At 34.1% G+C, this 22,898-nt stretch overlaps 2 protein-coding genes across 2 annotated transcripts in view; both read right to left on the bottom strand.

Annotated features, from left to right (window-relative positions):
* Nucleotides 1-22,898, bottom strand: part of LOC139693309 (GTPase-activating Rap/Ran-GAP domain-like protein 3) — a 303,563-nt gene that overhangs the window by 242,525 nt on the left and 38,140 nt on the right. The window lies entirely within an intron of this gene.
* On the bottom strand, nucleotides 10,049-11,574 carry LOC139693298 (eukaryotic translation initiation factor 5A). The gene has a single exon (XM_071591415.1). It carries the CDS (start codon nucleotides 11,414-11,416, stop codon nucleotides 10,934-10,936), a length of 483 nt encoding a protein of 160 aa, XP_071447516.1. The 5' UTR covers nucleotides 11,417-11,574; the 3' UTR covers nucleotides 10,049-10,933.

The raw sequence follows: 22,898 nt of genomic DNA, 5'->3' as shown, positions 1-22,898 counted from the left end.
ATTTAAAGGCTAAAAGGAAAAAACAGCTAGATTTTTTTAGTGATTTCAATTTCGTAATGCCCAAATTTACTGCCTAATAACTATTTAAGTCTTTTCTTATATCATACCCTTCAAGTAATTTCTTTTTGGCTAATATAATATCTAAAAGCCTGATTTCAAGTCATCTAAGGAAGCCTATTGCTATTAAATGAAGAACACAATGTATTTTCCCACTGTTCTTTTTTTTGGCACAATTAGTTTCAATGCTTAGGCGTCATCATCAGGTACCAAAGGTAAGCATTGAAACTAGTACCAAAATAAAGAACAATGGAAAAATACATTGTGTTCTTCATTTAATTAACATGAACTTCCAAAAATTTGAGCCAGAAAACATTGAAAACCTATTGCCTTCACTAATTTCTTCCATACTGTCCTGTCCTTATAAGGGTATTCATGCTTCACCTGCCAGATCAACACATTGTTTCATACATGTCCATCTGTTCCTGAGGCTCTGAATATTTTTAGTAGGATATTTCTTTTTCTGAGAGTCTCTTTGACTCCATTCACCCATGAATTTCTCAGTCTATCCCATTCTTTGAAATTGTTCACTGTACTTTTATATATCTTTTAAGTTTTTCATCTCTCATCCATTCTTTCAAAATTACCAAATCTCTTTCAAACCTCTGTATGATCAAGGCATCAAAACCACTCATTACTCATCCAAGCTCCTATTTTTACCACAAATACTCTTCAAATCCCCTGTACTCACTGCATTCATTCTATATTTATGCTAATTGTGGCATATCCAAGTTTCACTATTTTGTGATAATTTGAGCTGGAGAATACTTGTATGTAGTCATTTTTGCTGCCTTTGACAAAAATTCACACATTTAATCCTCCTCATCTATCCCATTATGCTTTGCACAGTTCCTGGGAGGATATACTAAAAAAATCCACTTTTTCTATCATTTTGCTATTCACATCCACTGTGCAATCATTATTCCCATTCTCCTTAACAGTTGCAAATACTTCCTCTTTAGGCAAATTTACTTTCAATGCCATTCTCCCTTTTACCTCACTATGCTCTATCAGGACTCCCTCCAAATCGGTCGGGCCATCAACCAGAAAGTCTGCATTGTCACTGTACTCCACATCACCAGTATTTCACTTGCCTATTACATGGATCCATCTCTGACATACCCAAATATTGGCATGGCTGTGTTATGTATCCATATTTAATGCCATGCTTCATTGTGAACCAGTCACTTCATGCCCTATTCACTCTTACATTTGCTTTATTATGTCCATATATTCCTTTACAGTAGTTGTTAGTCATTACTGCTCATTCACTACATATCCTCTCAAAATATACCACATGTTATTCACAAAGTTATATACCTTCTCCAAATGGAGAAATCCATATTAAATTTCCTTTAACTTATCAATTTATTTCTTAAGTATCACATTAATCAAAGTAAACTTAGATGATCCATTCCATGTATCTTCCCCTCTAGGCATAAAATCATGCTCCCCAGATTTTGCCTAATGTTACCTTCCATGCTGCTTTCTACTTTAATTTCCATACCTCTTTTCCAGTCATCCTTTGTGCAATGCAAAACACAAACGCTTTGCTGTAGAAGCACCTATATATTATTTAATCTCTCTGACAAATCATACTTCCATAGGACAGATGTCTTAAAAGGTCCTATTTCTCACAGTATCTCATAATCAAGATTTATATGTATATAAATCTGTCAATTTAATATATTATAGAAGTCCACTTTTATATAATCTGAAAATGCAGCCATATTTCTTGTAGCAGTAGAGGTTGTTTACTCAGTAATCTCTCTTGAAGGATCACTGACTGGCAATACAATGAGAATGGTTAAGTGCCAATTTATAATTTCATAGTTGATGAAAAGTTACGGAAAACTAAAGGCCACAGTGATTTTTGTTAACATGCAAACTGAATTCTAGTGAGTAACTAGTAGATATGAGAATGGTCAATGGTGGATCATTGGGAGGGTAATGGGAGTATTCATCATCACCATAAATTCATTCTGAAAATGCTGACTGCAGCTTTAACTTTTCCCTTTCTCCTGCCAATTCCCTTATGCTATGATCTAGTGGTCTTCCATCTGACATCCCTCTTCCCATGGCTGATGCACTTGCTCTCTGACTTTCCTGCTCTCTCCAGCTACTTCATTTCCAATCTCCCATTATTAGAATGATGTATTTCTCTTTTACAGCTCTGAGAATCTCATCCAGCAGTTCACATAATTCTTTTACATGATCAAAAACAAAATAAAAAAACTAGAGTATCCAATGCAATATAGAGTTGTAATGCAATTGTGTCCTTAGTCAATCCTATCTCCAGCGCCATTATCCTGCCTAGCACCGTAAGTGTTTACTCGTCTTGCCCCATTGTCTCGTCAGAATGATATTCCCTCCTAAACAATCGCTTCAGGATGTCTCCTGAGTATATCTCTCAGTATCTGTTGCTTCAGAAGTTATTTATTTGCCCCTGCCTTTGCTGATTCCTAATGTGCCTTTCCCAACATGTCATTTATATCTCTATATTATCAATGGGGGTATTAGTAGATATTTTATAAAAATGTGTTGGTTCTTGTGATCATAAATTATATTAAGTGCAACCTTCCCAGTCTTTTCTTGTGAAAAAGAAAAGAATCTAAACAGGTGGTTATCTGTGAAGCTGAGGGAATTTAACTTCCTGCAAAGGGTTCCTTGGGGAAATCCTTCCGCAGTAACAAAAGGATTCATGGCAGAGGGAAAGCATATAAAACATTATGCCAAAGCAAGAAATTACTTTAAATTTTCTATCTGGCAATGATTATGGCCAAAATGAGTTGATTATCATATATTTTAATGGAAAATTGGTGTAGTTTATATTTGCATTCTTCTTTTAACTGATTCATCTGGAAACAAAATAAATGCTAGATTAAATTATGAAGTTAAGTAGCTTCAAGACAAACCTGCCTCCCAGAAGAGTCATGTGTTTTAAAATTAGGGCCATGTTGCACCGAAGAAAATGTCTTTTAAATATTCTTAGAATAGAAGAAGGTGGAAAGGGCAATTTTATTGAAGTCCATTTACTTAGCAAAATCATTAAAAAAAAGTGCTATGCCAATGTATGTTTCTCTATCTAACTCTTAAGAGGACCAGTTTTGTACCAGGCAAATGGGCAGAAGTTTTTTAGAAAGTATAAACATTTTAATGGTCTTTACAAACACGAACCACATTAATTTAATTTGATGCGAAGTGGAGCCATTTTTCGCCTGCTTCTTATGGTAGAAACTCACAATAATAGGCTAGGATCACTTCCTTCCTACCATATTGAATTAGTACAAAACTCTTTTAAGTTCAGATTTATGCTCATAATCAGGCCCCTCTCAAATTACAGACAGTTGTGTTATAAATTTGGCAGACAGACTCACTTTGTCTTTAATACCTGGAGGGAAATTTCTTTAGTTTCCCAAGGAATTCAATTATTGATCAAGCTCATGTTTAGAGAGCTGAGTCAGTCATCATATTCGCGGTGAATGCTAGAGCAAGGATTTTACCAGGCATATTTTTATAAGTTAAGGAATTAGGAATACTTCTTATAAATGACATGGATTTGTTCATGTAAGATAACTTTACTAAGAATATTACATCAATCTACTGAAATATTAATGGTGTTTCATTAACACCTAAATGTATATATATCCTCCATGATCCTGTCTCTAAACATTCACCTTCAAGACAATACTCAGCCTTTGAAATGTCAGCGCTAACTAACAATGTGACCTGATGGAAAACCCAAGAGCTCTTCCTTGTTTATCATTCAAGAGTACCCGAGAGTATTCTTTCTCCTTTTCTCACCGCTATCTTGAGTATTTACCATAAATTCAGCTGCTTTTGTATTATCAGTAATATATCTAGTTATAAATACTAACTGCATCACCAATATAAATGCTTAAGGCAAAATTAGTTGAAATTGAGCATATAGCAAAATTACTTTTATATATATTCTTCAAATCATCAAGCATTGAAAAAAAAGGAGTTTACTGTGGTTACTGAGTGGAAATGGCTAACATGAATTCTTAAAAGTATTCATTTGCAGTTTCTAGCACAAACATGATTTAACAACCAACAAATTCATTAAAAATTGCTCAGAATACATGGATATTCTCCAATATTTTCATTCAATTTGGATATCTTCATTTACAGAGATGGAAGGCTACGCCAAATGAAATATGAAATTTTGATCTCAGATCTGAAAACAAAGGGGATGTCCTTAGGGCTAGTGAGTGAGACAGTGGTTGCAAGTTACAGAGCCTTGTAAACTAATTGTCAAAGATCCTTTTTTCCCATATTCAGTTGACGACTGCATAAGCATTATACATTATGAAGAACAGCTGATGGTTCACGTTGTAGATCATAGTATAACTAATCCAACTCTTTTACTCATTGATATGCTATCTTTAAAAATGTGTAGACATGTATTTTCCTTTTATGTGGTATACGATTTAAGAGTATTATTCAAACACATAATCATTAATTACTTTACCGTTAACTTATTGCGATAATCGCTTCGGCTGGTGTCCTAACTCTCCTAGCCATATACCCTCACGACAACCTACAGGGTATGTATATAACTTGTGAAGCAAACATATCCCTTTCCCACAAAATCATCTCTTTCCCATTGTGAAAATATAATTTTCATATTTATTTTTTCCGAGAATTGTCTGAATGACTATTCTATTCTTCACGTTGAATTTATTTATTATTAACTCAAAAACAGCTGTTTTTAGGTTTGACATTAGACTTTTGAACATGAAAATCAAGAAAGGCAAATGGCAAACACCCATGTTCTATGTGGAAAAAACCCCACCCGGGCGGGAATTGAACTTGCAACCCCTGGATTGGCAGGAGATGGTAACCTACCACCACCAGAGGGGGCAAGAATCCTAACTCCCTCATATGTGCATGTCCCTGTGGTGACCTTCAGAGTCGGGCAATGGATATAGTAGGTAATAGAAAATCTGCAATTATTTTAAGCTACTGATTAATATAATGATAGTCTACAGCAAATATAGTTACAGCTAGTATGGAAAATTCTACCTATTAAACAATAATTACATGCAATCATAATGCGTGAGCATGAAACAGGATGCTTTTGCAATCATTGAATTGGTAGTAATTTAATATACAACTGGGTTATGATTGATGTACGGCTATTAAGGAAGAGAAATTGGGAGTTATCTACTACATTTAATTTCATCAAAGTTTACAATTATTCATCAATAGTTTCAGTGAAATAGAAGTATGGACAACAAAATTTCATTCCACAAAACGCACTGAAAACAAGTAGGTGCCAACTACTACCTTAATCAGAAGGAACTCTTTTTTTCATTTTTGGCAGAAAGGATTGAATAGATTATTTTCTGTTGTTCTTTGGTAGTCCCTTAAAATTGTCAACTCTTTGTAATGTTAACACATCAAAGGTCATTTTTGATATTTATTAGCAGTAGTTATGATGTAAGAAATAATAATACATAATTTCATTTTCCTGTAATCTAATTGAAAAAAAATTGAGAGCCAATCCTGAGTCACACGGCCAATTATTTAGTCCTAAGATTAAAGGAAACAATAAATAGAAATTATTTACTCTCTAGCTTCAGTGTTACATACAATGTTAATTCCTCAAGGATAATAGAATAAACATACTGTTTTAAACAAATTTTAGCTCAAAAGATGTTTTGATCAAATGACATCAATTACATTACATTTGAATGAAAATTCCTTGTTAAGATGAAATACATTCATAATTTAGAACAAATATAAGCAGAAATAAAGCAATCTGTGAATGGACTTCTAATGGCAAGGAAAGCCATGACATCAAAAAACGTTTTAGTATGATCATACTTAGAGAATTATTAGAAATATTTTTGAGTGATATAACAAAATGCCTTGGGCAGGATATTACTTTTTTTAATGAAAACATCAAATCCAATGCAAAGGTCCATTTTTACTAATATTTTTATTGTAACTGATTTTCATTAAACTTCAACCAGGAAATGAAAGCAAAGGTGGCTCACAATCAGATGGTAACTGAATGAAGGTTTCCAAGGATAAAACTTCTTTCTTTAAGATCGTGTGCTACCATTTGTATCTCATCTCCCTACTGTGATCATATGGATGCTGCTAACTAAATTTATTTGTGTTTGCACTTCAAGATTTTTCCCTATGGCATAGTCATTTATGAGTAATTATGAATAAATAAAATTATTTACAAAATTTGATGGTTCACCTAAATAAAATTTTTACTTGTGATATGGAGCGTATCTCACTAGTAATTAGAGAGTAGGTGCAGAAAATGTGATGAACAATTCTTGACCTTTTTGATGATTGCATGTCACATTGACAGTCACTATTGTAAAAAAACAATAGGATACTTATTCACATCAAAATCATGTGAAAATAAAATTCATTTCTCTTTCTATAACCCACTATATAAATACCAGTAAAATCATATTAAAGTTCTTAAGTTTTAGGTTTTTTCTGCTCAGTTCCAGTTTTATGTCATCCCTGGTTTTGATGAATGGGTGACCACCCTGAAGCAGCTTCAGAGAGCCCTGCACATGAACCTTATTGAGGAAAATGCCTATATGAGTAGAAATGGAAGATGTCCCAAGCTGGTTTATATTTCACCATCCATCGAAGGTATTCTACTTATTAAAGGTAGGCTCTGGACAGTCCCTAGCAACTAATAGCTTCAACATATTACAAGAATGTGCTCATGTTTGTCCTACACTTAATCTTTCTTTAGTTCTTCATAAACTCTGTCTAATCTTATTTCCTTCATTCATCTTCCATATTTACTTAACAGTCGGCCTTTTACATCTATCATGTCCTTCAGCATCCCACTATCTCGCCATGTTTCCTCCACTTACTCATCCTCAGGTTTCACCCATTTCCTCCATCTGCCCGCCATATTTAGAACTTGATTGCTGGTCATCCTTGTTTTTCTCATGTCAAGATCTCAAAAAGCCTCCAAAATACACTCATACTCTTTGACTCAAAGACCAGGGGCCCAACTGAAAGCTAAAATTCAGTTTACAAGTCCTCGTAATTTGCATATACATAGTCTGCTGATTATAATAAATGGTGCAGCACACTACTGTTGCCTACATTCCCCAATAAACCTATTTTGAAGTTTTATATTACAGTTAATACTTTTCAGATGGATAGTTAATTGACTAGTATCTATAAGAAATGGGTTTCAGATTTCTAATTCAAACAGTGCCAAGTTCCATGTTAAAGTCTTCACTAACCTCTTGAATTAAATGTACCTGCTATAAATTTACCACTGTTGCCACAACCCTTTTCCTTTTAATTGCTGCTCAAATACATTGACTGCTTCACCTGCTCTAGTTAATTCTCTCCTAATTTAATGTTTAAGTATGCTTTGTTATTTTTTGAGAATTCTTTTGCTTTCTATAGTCGATGTTTTCACGTTTAACTTCGTGGAAATCCATGATCACTGCAGTAAAAAACCAATGTATCTTTCCACTAAATTACATACCTGAGGACGTCAATGAATCGAAACTAGTTGTACCGAATAAAAAATTTAGTGGAAAGATACATTGTTTTTTTTTTACTTCAGTCCATTGTTTTTGTGATTAATCTTCATTTGGTAATTATCACGTTTCTCCTGTAAAGCACTCAGTAACTGCAACCCCTTGGCTATCTGTTGCTTAATCATCTGCTAACCTAACAGTTACCTTGCTGCTAAGTTTTATTTCTGGCTCAAAACCCTAAATAAAAAAATTAGCTAAAAGAAGTCCAGGTATCACATTCAACTGATACATCCCTTACATCTGTAAGTTACGTTCCAAAAAAAACATATAAGCCAATTAGGGACCTCAGAAAATTGAAATCAATACTTTCCTATTGTAAACATGTCAAGTCAATTGGTAGTACTGCTGTTACTTTTCACTAGTTTAAGAGCCACATATCTGGTTGAATATAAAACAAAATACATCTATAGTTCTACCCAACTTCACATATGTATAGGAAATCGAGCAGAAAAATACTGATGTACCCTGAAACATCTTAAAGTGCTGTTAATAGACAAATGTCCCTCCACTGCATTCATTCAACCACCTTGGGTTGGGAACCGATGCAACCAAGAATACTAATGGAGAAGGCACTACAGTTTAATGCCTACACATTCCCACAATACATTTACTCCCATATGAAGAATATTTCTTACATCAATATTTAGATAAAGAGGTACCTCAAAATATCAGAAGATATGTCGCATATAGATATATTCCACCAGTTATTTACAGCATAGAAGCTTGTACTGGTATTGATGATAAAAAATCAGTTGATGTATCCTCTTATCAGTCGGTATTGTCTCTAGCCTATTTGCTTTCTTCCACAGACCATGAGCCCTTGTTGATATTTCACTTTCACAAGTACTGAGGAAGGAGGTTAACCATGTGCACCAAATACAAATCCCTAAAGCCTTTTTAAGATTTATCTTTGCATTATACCATTCCCAGAATGAAAAACGAAAGATACTGAGAATGTTTGTCTCACTGGTCCAGTTCCATTTTGCATCACTTACTTGGGGCACATTCAAGACATCTATATGATGTAGATTTGGCAAATTATCTGAAAAACTAAGAGTAATGCTCAATAGTCCAAACGACAGATTACTTATATGTTGAAGTTAAATGGAAAAGAATAACATTCACTTCAGTGAAATTTGAAAAAAAATAACTGGTCACACCAATAAACAGGTAATGGTAATTGGTGAAAGGAATGATGCGAAAGGTATGATGCAGCATATACATGCTTGGCATAACATAAAACTCCTCTTCCTTGTCCTTGATTGACCTTGAATGTCTTCATTACATCTCCCTAGTTACAGCAGTGTCATCACACTTGAACTTGACAAAGTTGTCCTTAAGCTGACCTTGAAATCCCTAATGGTTGTACACATGAGGGAAATAACTATTAATTTCTTGCGTGGCTAACTAATTCTCCCCTAAGCTGCTGGGTATGAAGAACCCTGGTATAAATAATTTATAAACCTAATGCAAACTTGGCAAATGCATTCCTCTGCGGTTAAGTATTTCTAGTAGTAATTGTGAACAAAAGAACACATTAAAATTCGACAACTTCGAAGGTTTAATCAACCTGGCCATAGCTAGGTGCTATAATCAGTTGTCACAAGGATGCAGATAAAAATCATCTGGTTTAATTAGTAGTTTGGAATTTTTAACTAAATTATTACTTCATGACTGAACCTGACGATTAGTATATGCATCCCACCAAAGATGCACTAGTGTTAAACTAATCACAACCTGGTACTCTGAAGAGATTTGGTGATTCTAGATAACATTCAGTTCCCCAAGCAGATGAACAGTCTTGCTTACATTAAGTCGCACCGATTGGAACTCTTGTACCAATATGAGCCCAATAAAGATTTCATTACAAGCCATTATTGCTTGTGAGACAAACGAATACGCCCTAGCAGCAGATTTTATCAAGGAATAGATTAACATTGAATTGAAAAAATTAATAACCACGAAACTTAATATTTGCACAACAAAACCAATTTGCGAAGTTGTTCAATACATAATATATTATGACGTGTAGGAAATGCATTCGTAAAATGAAAACGATTACGAATTACATCTTCGATTGCTCCAATAGACCCTAAGTGGTTTACTTACCTTCTTACCACAAATTCGTACTTGCTTCTCTGTCGAATTTCCGAATACCGGCATCAGTACAGCTCATGTTCACACAATCATATTCCTTGAGCTACATGTGGATACAAAATACTGTAACATTAGTAAGATTTGCATTATTGTCAGCAGTGGAAGATGAATTCATACTAATAAGTAGAATTAAACGAAAAAGTTCCTGCGTATCTAAATTAGCAAAGTTTCTACTATCCTTTCAATGTACTGCAACTGTTTCTCGGTTAAGGCTCATCTTTCAAATTCCAGTAAAGGTGTGGTTAAAAACAAAAAAATGTATTTTTTTTACTGTCGGTTCATTTGTTTATTGCATGCAAGTTCATTACATGAAAACCTTTGATGCTATATAACTTTTTAAAAACATGGGAGTAATGAGACATAAGAGCAAGTTATTACGAAGGCTGATTCATCACAATGTTCAGCAGGGTACATAATCCACACCAAATTCTTCAACACAAAATTCACACAGCAAATTAAGCTTTCAAGAACTTACATTTAAAAGGCAAAATATACGGTGTCATTTCTGTCAAGTATTCTGTAATACCTGAAAACAGGCTTCCCCACACCACTTCTTCAGTAGAAACCAAACCATGAAGGTAACAATATTAACAAAAGTATAAAGATAAGTGCATTTAGAAACAACACCATATCACTTTCTTCGTAACATCAAAGCCATCAAGTACTGCATAAGTGATTGATCGTCAGTAATTCTCAAAATTAAATGTATGATAACTCTTACTCCTACGTTATACACAAACTGACAAATCAAAATAGCGTAAGCATTTTTGTTATAGAAATTCCACAGCGAAAATACACAATAATACAAAGGCACAATGCACTGCGGTGAAGCAAAAGTCCATGTCCGATTTGACGATTCTGTTTCAACGGTAAATCGGTGCCCTTGTGCAAAATTGAACATCAAATTAGCATAACTACAAAATATCTTGGAAATGCTATTGTTAATTGTTTCAAAAGTTGACGCGTGTAGTTAACTTGACTGAAAACACAAAACCCACAACTGTAAATTAAACAACTTTTACATGATTCCCATTCCGTTACATATTTTGGGAGTATACCGAACATTCACTGATGAGGACCTCACCCAGCCATCTGCTGAAGCATCGCCACTGCTTATTCTCGTTAGCCCCGCATAATGGCAGCATAACAATCAGTTATTTGTCCAGAGCAGTATTGGTCTTGATAGCAATCACACATTCCTCGCCACATGCCTTCAAGACGGTGCAGAGCAATTCCTTGCCAGCATCGAACTCCGTCCTAAGCTGGGTCCCCAAATCTCCTTCGGGGACCTTTAAATCTTCACGAAGATCCCCATTGTCCGCCATCAGGCAGAGATAACCATCATCAGAAATATCAGTAAGCTGATAATCTTCACGTTTCACAAACGGAACGTCCATATTGTGAGTCGAAGGGCAAATATCTTCGTATTTCTTGCCACTGAAGATATCTAACCCAACTAGATGCACTTTAGCATGCCCGTGTTTGCCAGTCTTTGAAGTAGACATCTCTACAATCTTACAAGGTCGAGCTTTTAGCATTACAAAGCCATTTTTACGTAGTGCAGAGCACTGCATAGGGTAGGTCACCGAAGCACCGGAATCACCCGTTTCAAAGTGAGTATCCTCAATTTCTGCCATTTCGACTTTTAGATTGCTTGAATAAAATTGATATTAAAAAGCAAATGCGTCTTTCTACTGCGGCTTTGAATTCATTTATCGTCAGAAACGGCGTGACTAACACAACGTGGCGCGAAACACTTGCTGCCGAAATAGGTCACGTGACCAGGAGATGGATTCAGTGTTCCCTCTTGTGGTACAGAAATGTATTATTGATATTTTGGTGCATTCCCTATAGATAGCGTTGTAATATTTGCATTATTATCGAAATATACCAAAAATTTAATAGCGCTATTTATAAATATGTAAATTGAATGAATATTGATTTCCTGTGGATATAGTCCCAAAAATAATTTTTCTTGCTTTTATTTTTTCTCGCCTCAATCAATCGTTCCATTGCATGGCATACCATAGGATTCGCCATAGCTCATTAATTAGGCATGAAATATTTTATTTTTCACTTAGAAGATGCGTGTACTATCTTGCGCTGATTGCATTGCTGACTGCAAGTTTTCCATTAGATGAGCTTTCTCTGCTGACAAATGTTTTCACATTTTTGCTGACAAAAGGAATTATTTCTTGGGTCGTCGGTGTGGCGTAATTGTGAGAGCAGGTTGTCGGATAGCACAAGTATTTGTATCACTGTATTCTAGTCTCGGTTAAAAAATTAATTTAAATTTCTATAACTTTATCGTTTTCGGTCTTAACCCGATTGAATTTTCATTCATATGAAAATGCTAATACATTTCTAAGACCAACAAAGAAAACTTTTGAAACGGAAGTAATTTCCCTCGTTTTCCGTCGTGGCAGGGTGTCTTCATACAATCGAAAGGCGGGAGTTCGTACGCTGCTACTCTTATTGACCATGGTATTGGTTACAATGGAGAGTATAGTTTTATAAAAAATGTGTTACTGGAGGAAATAGACATTGAAAGAGTATTAAATTCATAGTTCACACTCGGTAACTAATTCGGTACATACCTTCAAGAAGAAAAACATTCATATGACAGATCAATAACAGTTGGCGCATATGGAATTGTACTGGGGAAAATTCGTATGCTACGCTAATTTTTATTACTCAATTAAACATAATTTTCACTAATCCGCATAGTACTATACACCCATATACCATCCATTTAGTTTCGAATCGCATGACCTGGTAGCTACTCTATATTCTTAGATTTTTTAAAAGGCTAGTAGTAGTTATGAAAAAGGTGTTCGTGATTGCATAAGGTCATAGCACTAAAATGTAATAAATTTGTGGAAGCGAAAAAAAATTATTGAACACCAATACATTAGGAACGACATGAATGTTAAGGGCTTGGGATTGATAGGGATTACAAATCTAACATTTCACATTTCTAACTTTTCTGCATGGTATTTGCATGTTTTCATCCTCAATGCCCACATTACGATGTGCTTGATTAGTGAGAGTTGGCTGTTTCCCTGAAACTGTGCGATGAAACCGGAAGGGTCATGGGGGATTGCTTGATATAGCCGCTATCTTGGTTTCGGGCACCGTGAAACTCTAATGTTAGGAGGCTTAATATTCGAGTCTCGCGATTTGGTGATTATTGGGAGACTCAAAATTCGAATGGCGGTCTAGTCACGCTTCTATCAGTGTTACCTTGATGTATAAGTGGTTGATTTTTGCATCGTTAGTTAATAGTTCTAATCCCGCATATTCGAGAATAGTAAACTTCCCAGAAATTAAGATTTGTGCTGGAACGCATCACAGCTTTATGAGAAAATATATTTATAATTTGACGAGATTGCTCGCAAGGAAAGGTAATATTTGTGCTAGTAACACATGGTTTGTAATCTACTCATTACTTATGTATCATAATCTACATTAGATCAGTATATCGAATTTTAATTAGGAGATTAATTCATTTGAAGAACGAATTTATTTGGAATTGTAGCCGTATGCATGATTATTTCGCATCAAAGCAATAAAATTGGGGAAATCACCTCTGGTTCGAGCTTGTAATTGGTGGGAATCTTGTAACGTACCTATTTTTAGTAACTCTTTATTTCGGTGGATTGCATTGCACACCAGATAAATCCTTGTAATTATAAAATTACCGGATTGTTGAAGGTGACCTCACCAGGAAAAGTATGTATTTCTTCCGAACTTATATAGAATTAATGTGATTGTGTCATAGTAGGTTATTATTTCATCGCGTTTAGTTACTCGTATGAAAGACACTGTCGGCAGTCTCAAATAATCTCTCAATCACTTGTTTAGGAATTGCAGGTTGAATAACTCTCATCATTGGTATATGATTTTCTCATTTTAACTTTTTGTCCCATACCTTCATCCCACATCAACAATATTTCAAAGAAAATATTAATTTATAGCCGCACCCTACTCTTTTTTTAACCAGCACTAACTTTGTCTCCATTGGTATTTATTTCTCACTCTCTATACCCCTACTAAGAGTGAAGAAAGTAAGCTTATATAAAGTGGTGATGATAAATGTTCTCTCTGCAGTGCTGTGCAAACAGAATGCTGGCCATTCTTAAATTGTGCACATCAAGAATACCTGTTGATGTAATATTAGCATAGTCAGTTGTTTTAGTGTCCTTGAAATGCTTTGTTGGTGTATGGTTATATTTCTAACGAATAATAGGTATACATCTAAACTGATGCAATGACATATAGCTGCTCTTTTTCATAAAAAAACAATTCCAAAGGTAGATCAAATCCTACAATTAAAAATTTTGTCCTGTTTCAAGACTTTATCTCTTGGAAAACAAACCATGCTCATTTTAGTCGCAATTTTATTTATAATTCATGGCTACTATTATATCGGTCCTTCAAAATCAGTATGAGCTTATTAATTGTTTTCTGAATTCTGTAAAGGTTAATCTGGGTATTTATGGAGGGTTTTTAGAGATATCACTTACCTGTTATTTGCTTAATTCAAGAGGTCTCCCCAAGTTCAAGCTAAGTTTGTTTCATGTGGATGAAATATATTTCATGTGGGTGGTGATAGCCATTGCACAACAACAGAACATACTTTTGATGAGAATTAGACAATTTTGATTTTAAGATGATTATTATGTGTTAATCAACTCAATTAGTAGAATGCCAGGAAAGGTTTCTCTGTAAGTATTGGCAAAACTTGTTTTATACAATACCATTGCAAAATATCTCCTCCCCATGCAGTCCATTGATAACCATTAATAATTATACAATTCCACATTCTTTCACTGTTATATTCCTGGATCTTCCAATTAAGTGAGGATCTCAATTTAAGTACTTACTTAAAACATCTAACCAAGTAACTGCACCACCATAATACGAGAAAGCATTAATCACCTCAATTAGCATTTTGAAAACGGTTTAAATTTCATGATTATCTACCTATTGGTTGGCTCGATGGGTGTGGATAGAGCTTTTCTAGTTAAGCCCAACACTGAATGAAATTTACACATCAGGATAGGTGAGCCAGTTCCTTTCCCTGTGTCACTTATGGTTTCTCAGGAAGATCTGGTACCCGAAAAATCATACAGCTTGGGTGAAGCTGAGGTTACCCAGAGATTTTCTCAGGAATCAAGATTGGAATCTCCAGTCAATAGTCAAATGCCCTACCCACTGTACTATCACATCTTCAAAAAGGGTTTTCTATGCTTATGTTTGCTCCCATGTTTCATGTGAAATAATGTACTAGGGTAATTAAAGGGGGGCCACTAGAGCATTCACATTGCAAAAGAAGTCAGTCAAGGCCATTTTCAGGGTATTTGGTAAGTCTCCAGGTAGGCCAATATTTGAATATCTAAATATCCTTCGCAATCCGTATATACAATTATTCATTCTGCATTGTTCCATTGCGTTAAGAAAAAGTCCTTTTCTCTTTTTTATAATAACAGCTGTCCATAGCAAGATAATTTGTGGTAGAGAGACCCTCAATCTAAATGCTCAAAATCTAACATTTCTTCCACTACATTTAAAATGAAACTGCTGTCAGAAAGCTAAATCTATTTAAGTTTTTATGACTTATTTAATAACAACCTCTAAATATAATCTTCTTCCATATGAATCTCCATAGTTTTCCTTCTTTATGTTTTTTTTAATTTTGTGGTTGTACTCTCCTTTTTTGTTGCAGTGTGAAAGGTCAATTATTGATCATTTCTCTGCATCCCGACCTTTTTAACAATGGAGTTTTTATTTTTTAATCAATCTAGACGCCAACAAAATTGTGGATGATAAATTATGTATCTGGGTATAAATTGAAAATACGACGGTGGTCCAATAAGTACCCAGCCTGACCTAGAGATGACGGTAGTTGTTTGAAGAATATCACTATATTAGAAATTCTGCAATCTGTAAAGCATTTGTTTCAAGTTTGAAGATGCCACGTTGTTTAGTATTTATTTGGAAGCCATCAATAGTGAACATCTTCAGTGAATTTGTGAACATGGAGAAAATTGGTCATCGTTATGTGATACAATACTTTTATTTGAAAGGCCTCAGCCCAACCAATATAAAAGCTGAACTGGATTGTACTCTGGTTGAGTTTGCTCCTTCATTAACAACAGTAAAATATTGAGTGGCAGAGTTTAAACGAGGACATACCAGCTGTCAAGATGAGCATTGCATCGGTCAACCAAATGAGGTGATGACTCCAGAAACGGCGAAGAAAATCCAAAACGTGATGATGGATGATTGTCAACTGAAAGTGCACAAGCTAGCAGACATAGTAGGTATTTAAAAAAGTGTGGTACATAGCACATTAACTGAAAATTTGGACATGAGAAAGCTGTGTGCAAGATGGGTGCAGCGTTTGCTCACACTCGAGCAAAACCAGTGTCGTGAAGATGTTTCAATTGAGTGTTTAGCAAAGTTTAACAGCAAGAAAGCAGAATTTTTGCACAGTGTCATAACCATGGATGAAACATGGGTCCATTAATTCAAATCTGAAACAAAAGAACAATCAAAACAATGGATTCAAAAGGGAGGTGGGATAATTTTCATTAACTGTCTTGAAAAAAGGAAAAAACTATGAACGGCGAGAACTTATTACAACATTAGAGCGAAGAAATAAAGCGAAAGCTTCTGAATTTGGCTAAGAAGAAAGTGCTGTTTCATCAAGACAATGTATCAGCTCACAAATCTGTTATTGCAATGGCCAGAATTCATTAATTTAAGTTTGAATTGCTACCTCATGCACCCTATTTGCCAGATTTAGCCCCCTCGGATAATTTTCTGTTCACAAACTTGAAAAAATCGTTTGATGGCCAAAGATTTTCCAACCGTGAAGAAGTGATGTCGACAGTTAATGGCTATTTTGAGAAGCAAGACAGTTCTTATCATAAAAAGGGTATCAAACTTATTGAGCATTGCTGGGAAAAGTGTATAGAGCTGAAAGGAGATAATGTTGAAAAATAAATTCATTTTTTTTCCATAATTTTTTTGTTTTCTTTGTTTGGTTGGGTACTTATGGGACCACCGTTGTATGTTATCAATAATGGCTGGTTTGGTATCTTACCCAGCACAGCACTGACCAATTCTCACCAAAGTATGTTCATGTATGCACTTGAGGGACAATATGAGCCTTTATAAAAAATTTTGTGCAGTGAAAATGTTACATAATAATGTGGTGCTTTCATTTATGAGAGTCATAAACATTGAAACATATCTTTCATTCCCTTGGTTTAGATAATAATTTCTTCTGTGCAAAGATAATCAACAAATGCAAATATTATGATAAATCATTTTTAGAAAGCATTTGTGACAACGTGATAAAAATGTACACACCAGTCTTACATAACATGGAATAATAATAAGGTGAAAATACTTCTTAAGTTGCCTATCCCAAGCTATTGATCTGCCTCTGCAACTTGTTTTGAGAGAGCACACCCCCTCACCACCGTGTGGCTTTAGCCTAAGGAAACTTGAGTTGATGAAGTAGAATTACTTGTGTGAAAAATAACAAGGAATGCCTGGCTGGTAAAACAGTTACAACTCTCATTTTGTTAACAAAGCTTATAATCAAAATTGTCATTAGCTACCTACCCATATCCATAGGACCTTTGTCGTGGTACACATTCTTGGGATCGGCATAAATGTTTTTAGAATGAAGGAGTAATATTTTAACAATATTTTTTTGATCCCCTTTTTATGTTGAAGGGATTTGCATACCAGACTTGTGAAATATAATTATTGTGGCAATAGTTTCAAGAATTTACCATTTTTTAAACTTGAGGAGGGTCTTTGCAAAGGGCCCCTAAGTCTATCGTAGCAGCACCATCAGGCAACACCTACCTGTGAAGAAAACAGAATGAAACATTAGGAATGGATCTCTGTAATAACTGAATCAATTATATACAGCTTTGAAACCCTTGAATTTATAATAGAATAATGGTAACAATGTTGATTTTTTTGTCAAATGCCTATCATATTATGATTTAAATGAGTTAATAATGCATTATTAATTGTAAGAATTGGCATATATATACAGCAACCAATTCTCCTTTGTATTACATCTCTTTTGCACTATATACTATCTCATAGGTGCTTCTTAGAAATATGTAATAACTGAATAACTGTAATAACTGAATCAATTATATACAGCTTTGAAACCCTTGAATTTATAATAGAATAATGGTAACAATGTTGGTTTTTTTGTCAAATGCCTATCATATTATGATTTAAATGAGTTAATAATGCATTATTAATTGTAAGAATTGGCATATATATACAGCAACCAATTCTCCTTTGTATTAAATCTCTTTTGCACTATATACTATCTCATAGGTGCTTCTTAGAAATTACCTTTATAGAAATATTTTGTCCTAGTAAAGGAGACTTGTGAAAATGCCATCACTGACAATGAAATTTGGAGTCCATACACTTCAAAAGAAATAGCAATTGATTTTCATTTGTGATCAAAATGTATTAGCATGAAACAGGCTTTATACCAATAGATTTTAATCAAACTCATCAATGAAGCAGAAAAATATTCCTCCATGAAGAATAATTCAACTCAGTTGAACTATTTTTAAGTTAATGTGTGTGTCAGTTACAGATGGAGAGAAATAGATATCTCAGTAGCCACTGGCCAGGGTGATAGGGTTTTGGGCCATAAAACTAATGGTTTTATAGCCCACAAAACATGTGAATCGTTTCCTCAAGATGAAGGTGGAGTTATATGCTTAAAAATTCTCACTGGCACTGAGCAAGTTATTGAATTAATGACACTTTTTAAAAGTTGTTTGTTAGAATTCATGAAGTTTAAATGAAAATAATTAATTGGTAACAATCGTTTTACAATATTTTTCAGAATGAAACTAATAAATGAAATAATATAGCATAATATTTAGTAGATTAAATACTAAAGCAATGAATATCATTGACATTTAAAATATTAAATAATAATTGCTTTCATTTCTTAAAATAAATTTGTATTCTCTTGTGGTCTTCCTGTACAGCTACAGGATAATGAGTTTATATAGTATGTATGGAAACGTGCTTAAAATTCCAATATTTACTATATTTACTGGAGTACATATAAGATGTTAGCATTTTTTTGGATGATACAGCGAGTCTCATAGTAAAGGTACTAGTTTGGTATGGCAGTTAAATTGTTAGTTTGCAACACAAAAAATCATATTTAAGGAAATATTTTTGAGATATACAGGATGGTCGTGGGAAGGATGTATAAAGTGACTGGCACATGAGGGAGGAGTTGTGGAGAGGCTGAGATGGCAAAGGCAGGGGAGGATGTGTGGCAGATTTTTATACCTTTGGAGAGAGTTAAAGGAAAGTGAGGTTAGTGATTAAGAGTGTATAATGAGATGAAGACATTAGAACTTGTGGATTAGGAAGAAAATTTCATTGAGATAGTTTACAGTTTCTAAATTTTCTCACCTAAAACCTCACATGTTCTTCATAAAATGGTTAGGTTAAAGATATATTGTAGTCATCCTAGACATGCTGACTAGGCAAAGACATACACCTCTCCTTAGATTTTTATGTTAAAGGTTAGGGTTCTGAGAATTATACATGAGGTCGGTATTATCCCTTGCCTTTTTTTGCTCACATCAAGGTACCAGCAAGCGTGCACAAAGATGGTCTCTTGCGGGAAATTTTAAGGGGTGAGGTTATGCTGATGCTATTGTATTGTATGCTGATGTACTACTGGAGGAAGGGTTGAAAGGTGAATTTTGTGATGAAGAGGAGGTAAAGGAAGGGTATAAATTAGCTTCATTATGTTGAAAAAATGTGCAGGTTATTCTGGAGATATTCAGAATTAAATTAAGTACAAACTACAAAATTTTCTGTGAACTAGATACATAGCATTAAAACAAACATCGCATATTGTTTAACTGAGCCGTGATGCAGTCTGATAAAATCCTATCCAAGGAATATGTTATAGCACCTAGCTATTTGGATAACCATAAATGCAGGAATACTGAGTAATATCATATGGGTTATTGGTTGAATAATTAACTAGATATTATGAGTGCATAAACTGTGTTTGTGGAATCTGCATTTAATAATTTATGGTTCTTCGATAAAGATTACGTGATGATCTTTGCTTGTGGATGAGCTTGTAATGAGTAACAGGCCTTGAACCACTGATACTCAATATAAAGCAAAGCAGTATATGTAACGGATGGGAACTTAATGGAGTAGTGAATGATTTCACCAGAGGATAATGTGTGAATTTCATGTCTTAAGGTATAGACACTGCCTTCATTTTTCAAAATCAGCCCTTGTGATGATAACTCTGGATGTGTTCACCCATAAATGATAAATAGGGTAATGAAGGCGATTACATATTTATCTACTATTCAGTAAATGCTAACTAATTCAATAATATCCATCTTTAGCTTTGAGCCTTATTTTTATTGATTATTTAATTATAAGTAAAGTAATGAGTGCAAAACGGTTGAAAGTTATACATGATAATATTTTTTGTTGGTTGTGCATAGGGAGTCCCCTAATTTATTCAAACTATAAGAAGTTGGAAAAAATTTGCCATCGCAAGCACATTCATTGTCAAGGCTTGAAAAAACAATGATCAGTGAGTGGATTATCTCAGAAAAAAGCAAGCATTCCCCAGAAATATAAACCTTGATTTCCTACTGGGTGTGGATATTTGTTCAGGTTTAACCAAAACAGCCAAAAATTGATTTGGATGGTAATTTGATGCATGAAGCTGGTTATCTCCTCACAAAAAATCAAGGTGAGTAAGCTTTTAATTAAAAGTGACTTCTGTTTTTTGTCTTTTTATGAAATAAATAGATGATGTAAAAATAAGTTGTCTAAATAAGGTCAGGATGGTGAGTAGTGTATATAAAATGTAAAAATGGACCCAAATGGTTTACCATCCATTGATCTGGAATGGCTCTTGTGCAGCAAATAACATATCACCCTACTACAGAGAGTATGGCAGCTATGGAACATACTATGCCTCACATTTAGACCGTTGGCACAAACTTTCACATTTTTTATCCAAAAGCATCAGCTCAATGGTTTTGTTGAGTACTCCTCATGGGTATATATGCCACCCTCTTGACCACATCACCGCCAGGCAGTAACATCTAGAAAACCTCCATGTTGGGAGGGTCATTTGTATATATATACGAAAAAAGTAATTGTATAACCTTATTCTTAGTAAAAAGCTGGAATTAATGTTATATTGGAAACTAATCTCACTATTATGAGAATCACAGTGCAACCTATGGTAGACAATTCAATGCTAGGGGGATAAAGGTACTGGAAAGCAGTGTTAGCCATATTAAGATTTACTGTTAATTGAATTTTTTAAAGCCACAATTTGCCTCTAGAATCAGGGGTAGGCATGCATGATGATGTTAGCATTAAATCAGACTCAACATGGCCATTATGATGAAAAACAAATGTGGGTGAAATCATTATTAGCACACATTTTTGGGCAAACAAACTCTCTGTTATGAATGTTACTATTTTGTTTGTATCATTTTGCCATTTTATATTTTTTCCCTTTTTCTGAAAAAACCTGATTCTTCTTAATTTTCTTTCAATCAACTGGCACACTGTATAGCAAATGATTCGAATCTTTTGAGAAGAGATTTCTCATCATTGAGGTGCTGCAGGTGCGAGCAATAGAAATGCTTTTCATTGTTAAGAAGTAGGTATAGGTTTCAAGTATTTAGTTTTGATTAATTTAAATTATCGATACACCTCTTCATGCATACAGACTAGGTTCTGATTGTCTGGGCTTGGTTGAAAGAGGTTACACTAAATATTACATAGTCATTCAATGGAAAAGTTTTCTAAAACTTTATCTGATTCCAACATTTTCAGTGACAATTTCAGTAAAAATAGGAAACATGTAGCATAACATAGCATAATTTCACAAAATATTTTCTAATTTCCGTTATTTCTATCATAAGAAACTGTAGTTTGCCATTCCAATGGTTGATATGTTCCAAGATCTACTTCAGGTTTTCAATATATCAACCACAACAAGAAAGGAAGTATGTATTAATATAATAATCTTTCTCTATATACTTCCTACCCTCCTTGCTTGGTTCTCTTTCTATTTATAGATTATTACTCATGACATGTCGTTATACCCCTTGCCACATGCCCTTTTGGCAGCCTTTTGTATGTTATATAGATGAACATGGTGCCTGTTTTTGTTTGAAACTGCTTTCAGATACTTTACTAGCTTCCTACAAGCTTCATGGTTTCAAGAGGTAGCAAAACAAGCGTAAGAACTAGAAAGGATGGGTGTATTTCCAAAAAAGCAGAAAACAGAATGTTCAAATTCCACCTAAGCCCCAGAGAATCATGATAAATGAACTAGAATATGGGAACTTGTTTGGTGATCACTCATTTATGTTAGCATTTCAAGAAATAATTCTAAGGCAAGAACATTAGTATCAACAATCAGCCTTACATTAGAAGGAAAGATGAGAAAGCAAAGGGGAGCACCTTCATCATTGGTGTTTCCCCAACCTTAGATCCCATGCCTTTATGTATAATCACTCACTTCTATAGTATTTTGACATTCTTGAGTAATGGAATGAGAAATAGTTCTGTCTTGAGATGTGTATTTCCTGATTTAATATCCATTTTTTTGTGATTTTACTTAAACATGAAAATGTGTTTTCAAAATTGACTCATGGGGAGATGCTAATGTAGTCATTAAATTTTGTTAAATCAGTTGAGAATTCATCTGGAAAAAGTGAGAGAAAAATGATGCAGATTTTTTAAAAAAGTACATCATACTCTGGCAGAAATCTTAGAGACCAAGACAAGTTATGGAAAGTAGATAGTATACTAATATATATATATATATATATATATATATATATATATATATATACACATACATATATATATGTATATATATACATATATATATGTATATATATACATATATATATACATAAATATATACATATATATATACATATATACATACATATATACATATATATATACATATATATATACATATATATATATATATATATATATATATATATATATATATATATA

The sequence above is a fragment of the Hetaerina americana genome, unplaced genomic scaffold (genome assembly GCF_022747635.1).
Source record: "Hetaerina americana unplaced genomic scaffold, ioHetAmer1.1.p SCAF_1, whole genome shotgun sequence".
NCBI lineage: Eukaryota > Metazoa > Arthropoda > Insecta > Odonata > Calopterygidae > Hetaerina > Hetaerina americana.
This window is presented reverse-complemented; position numbering and strand designations above follow the sequence as displayed.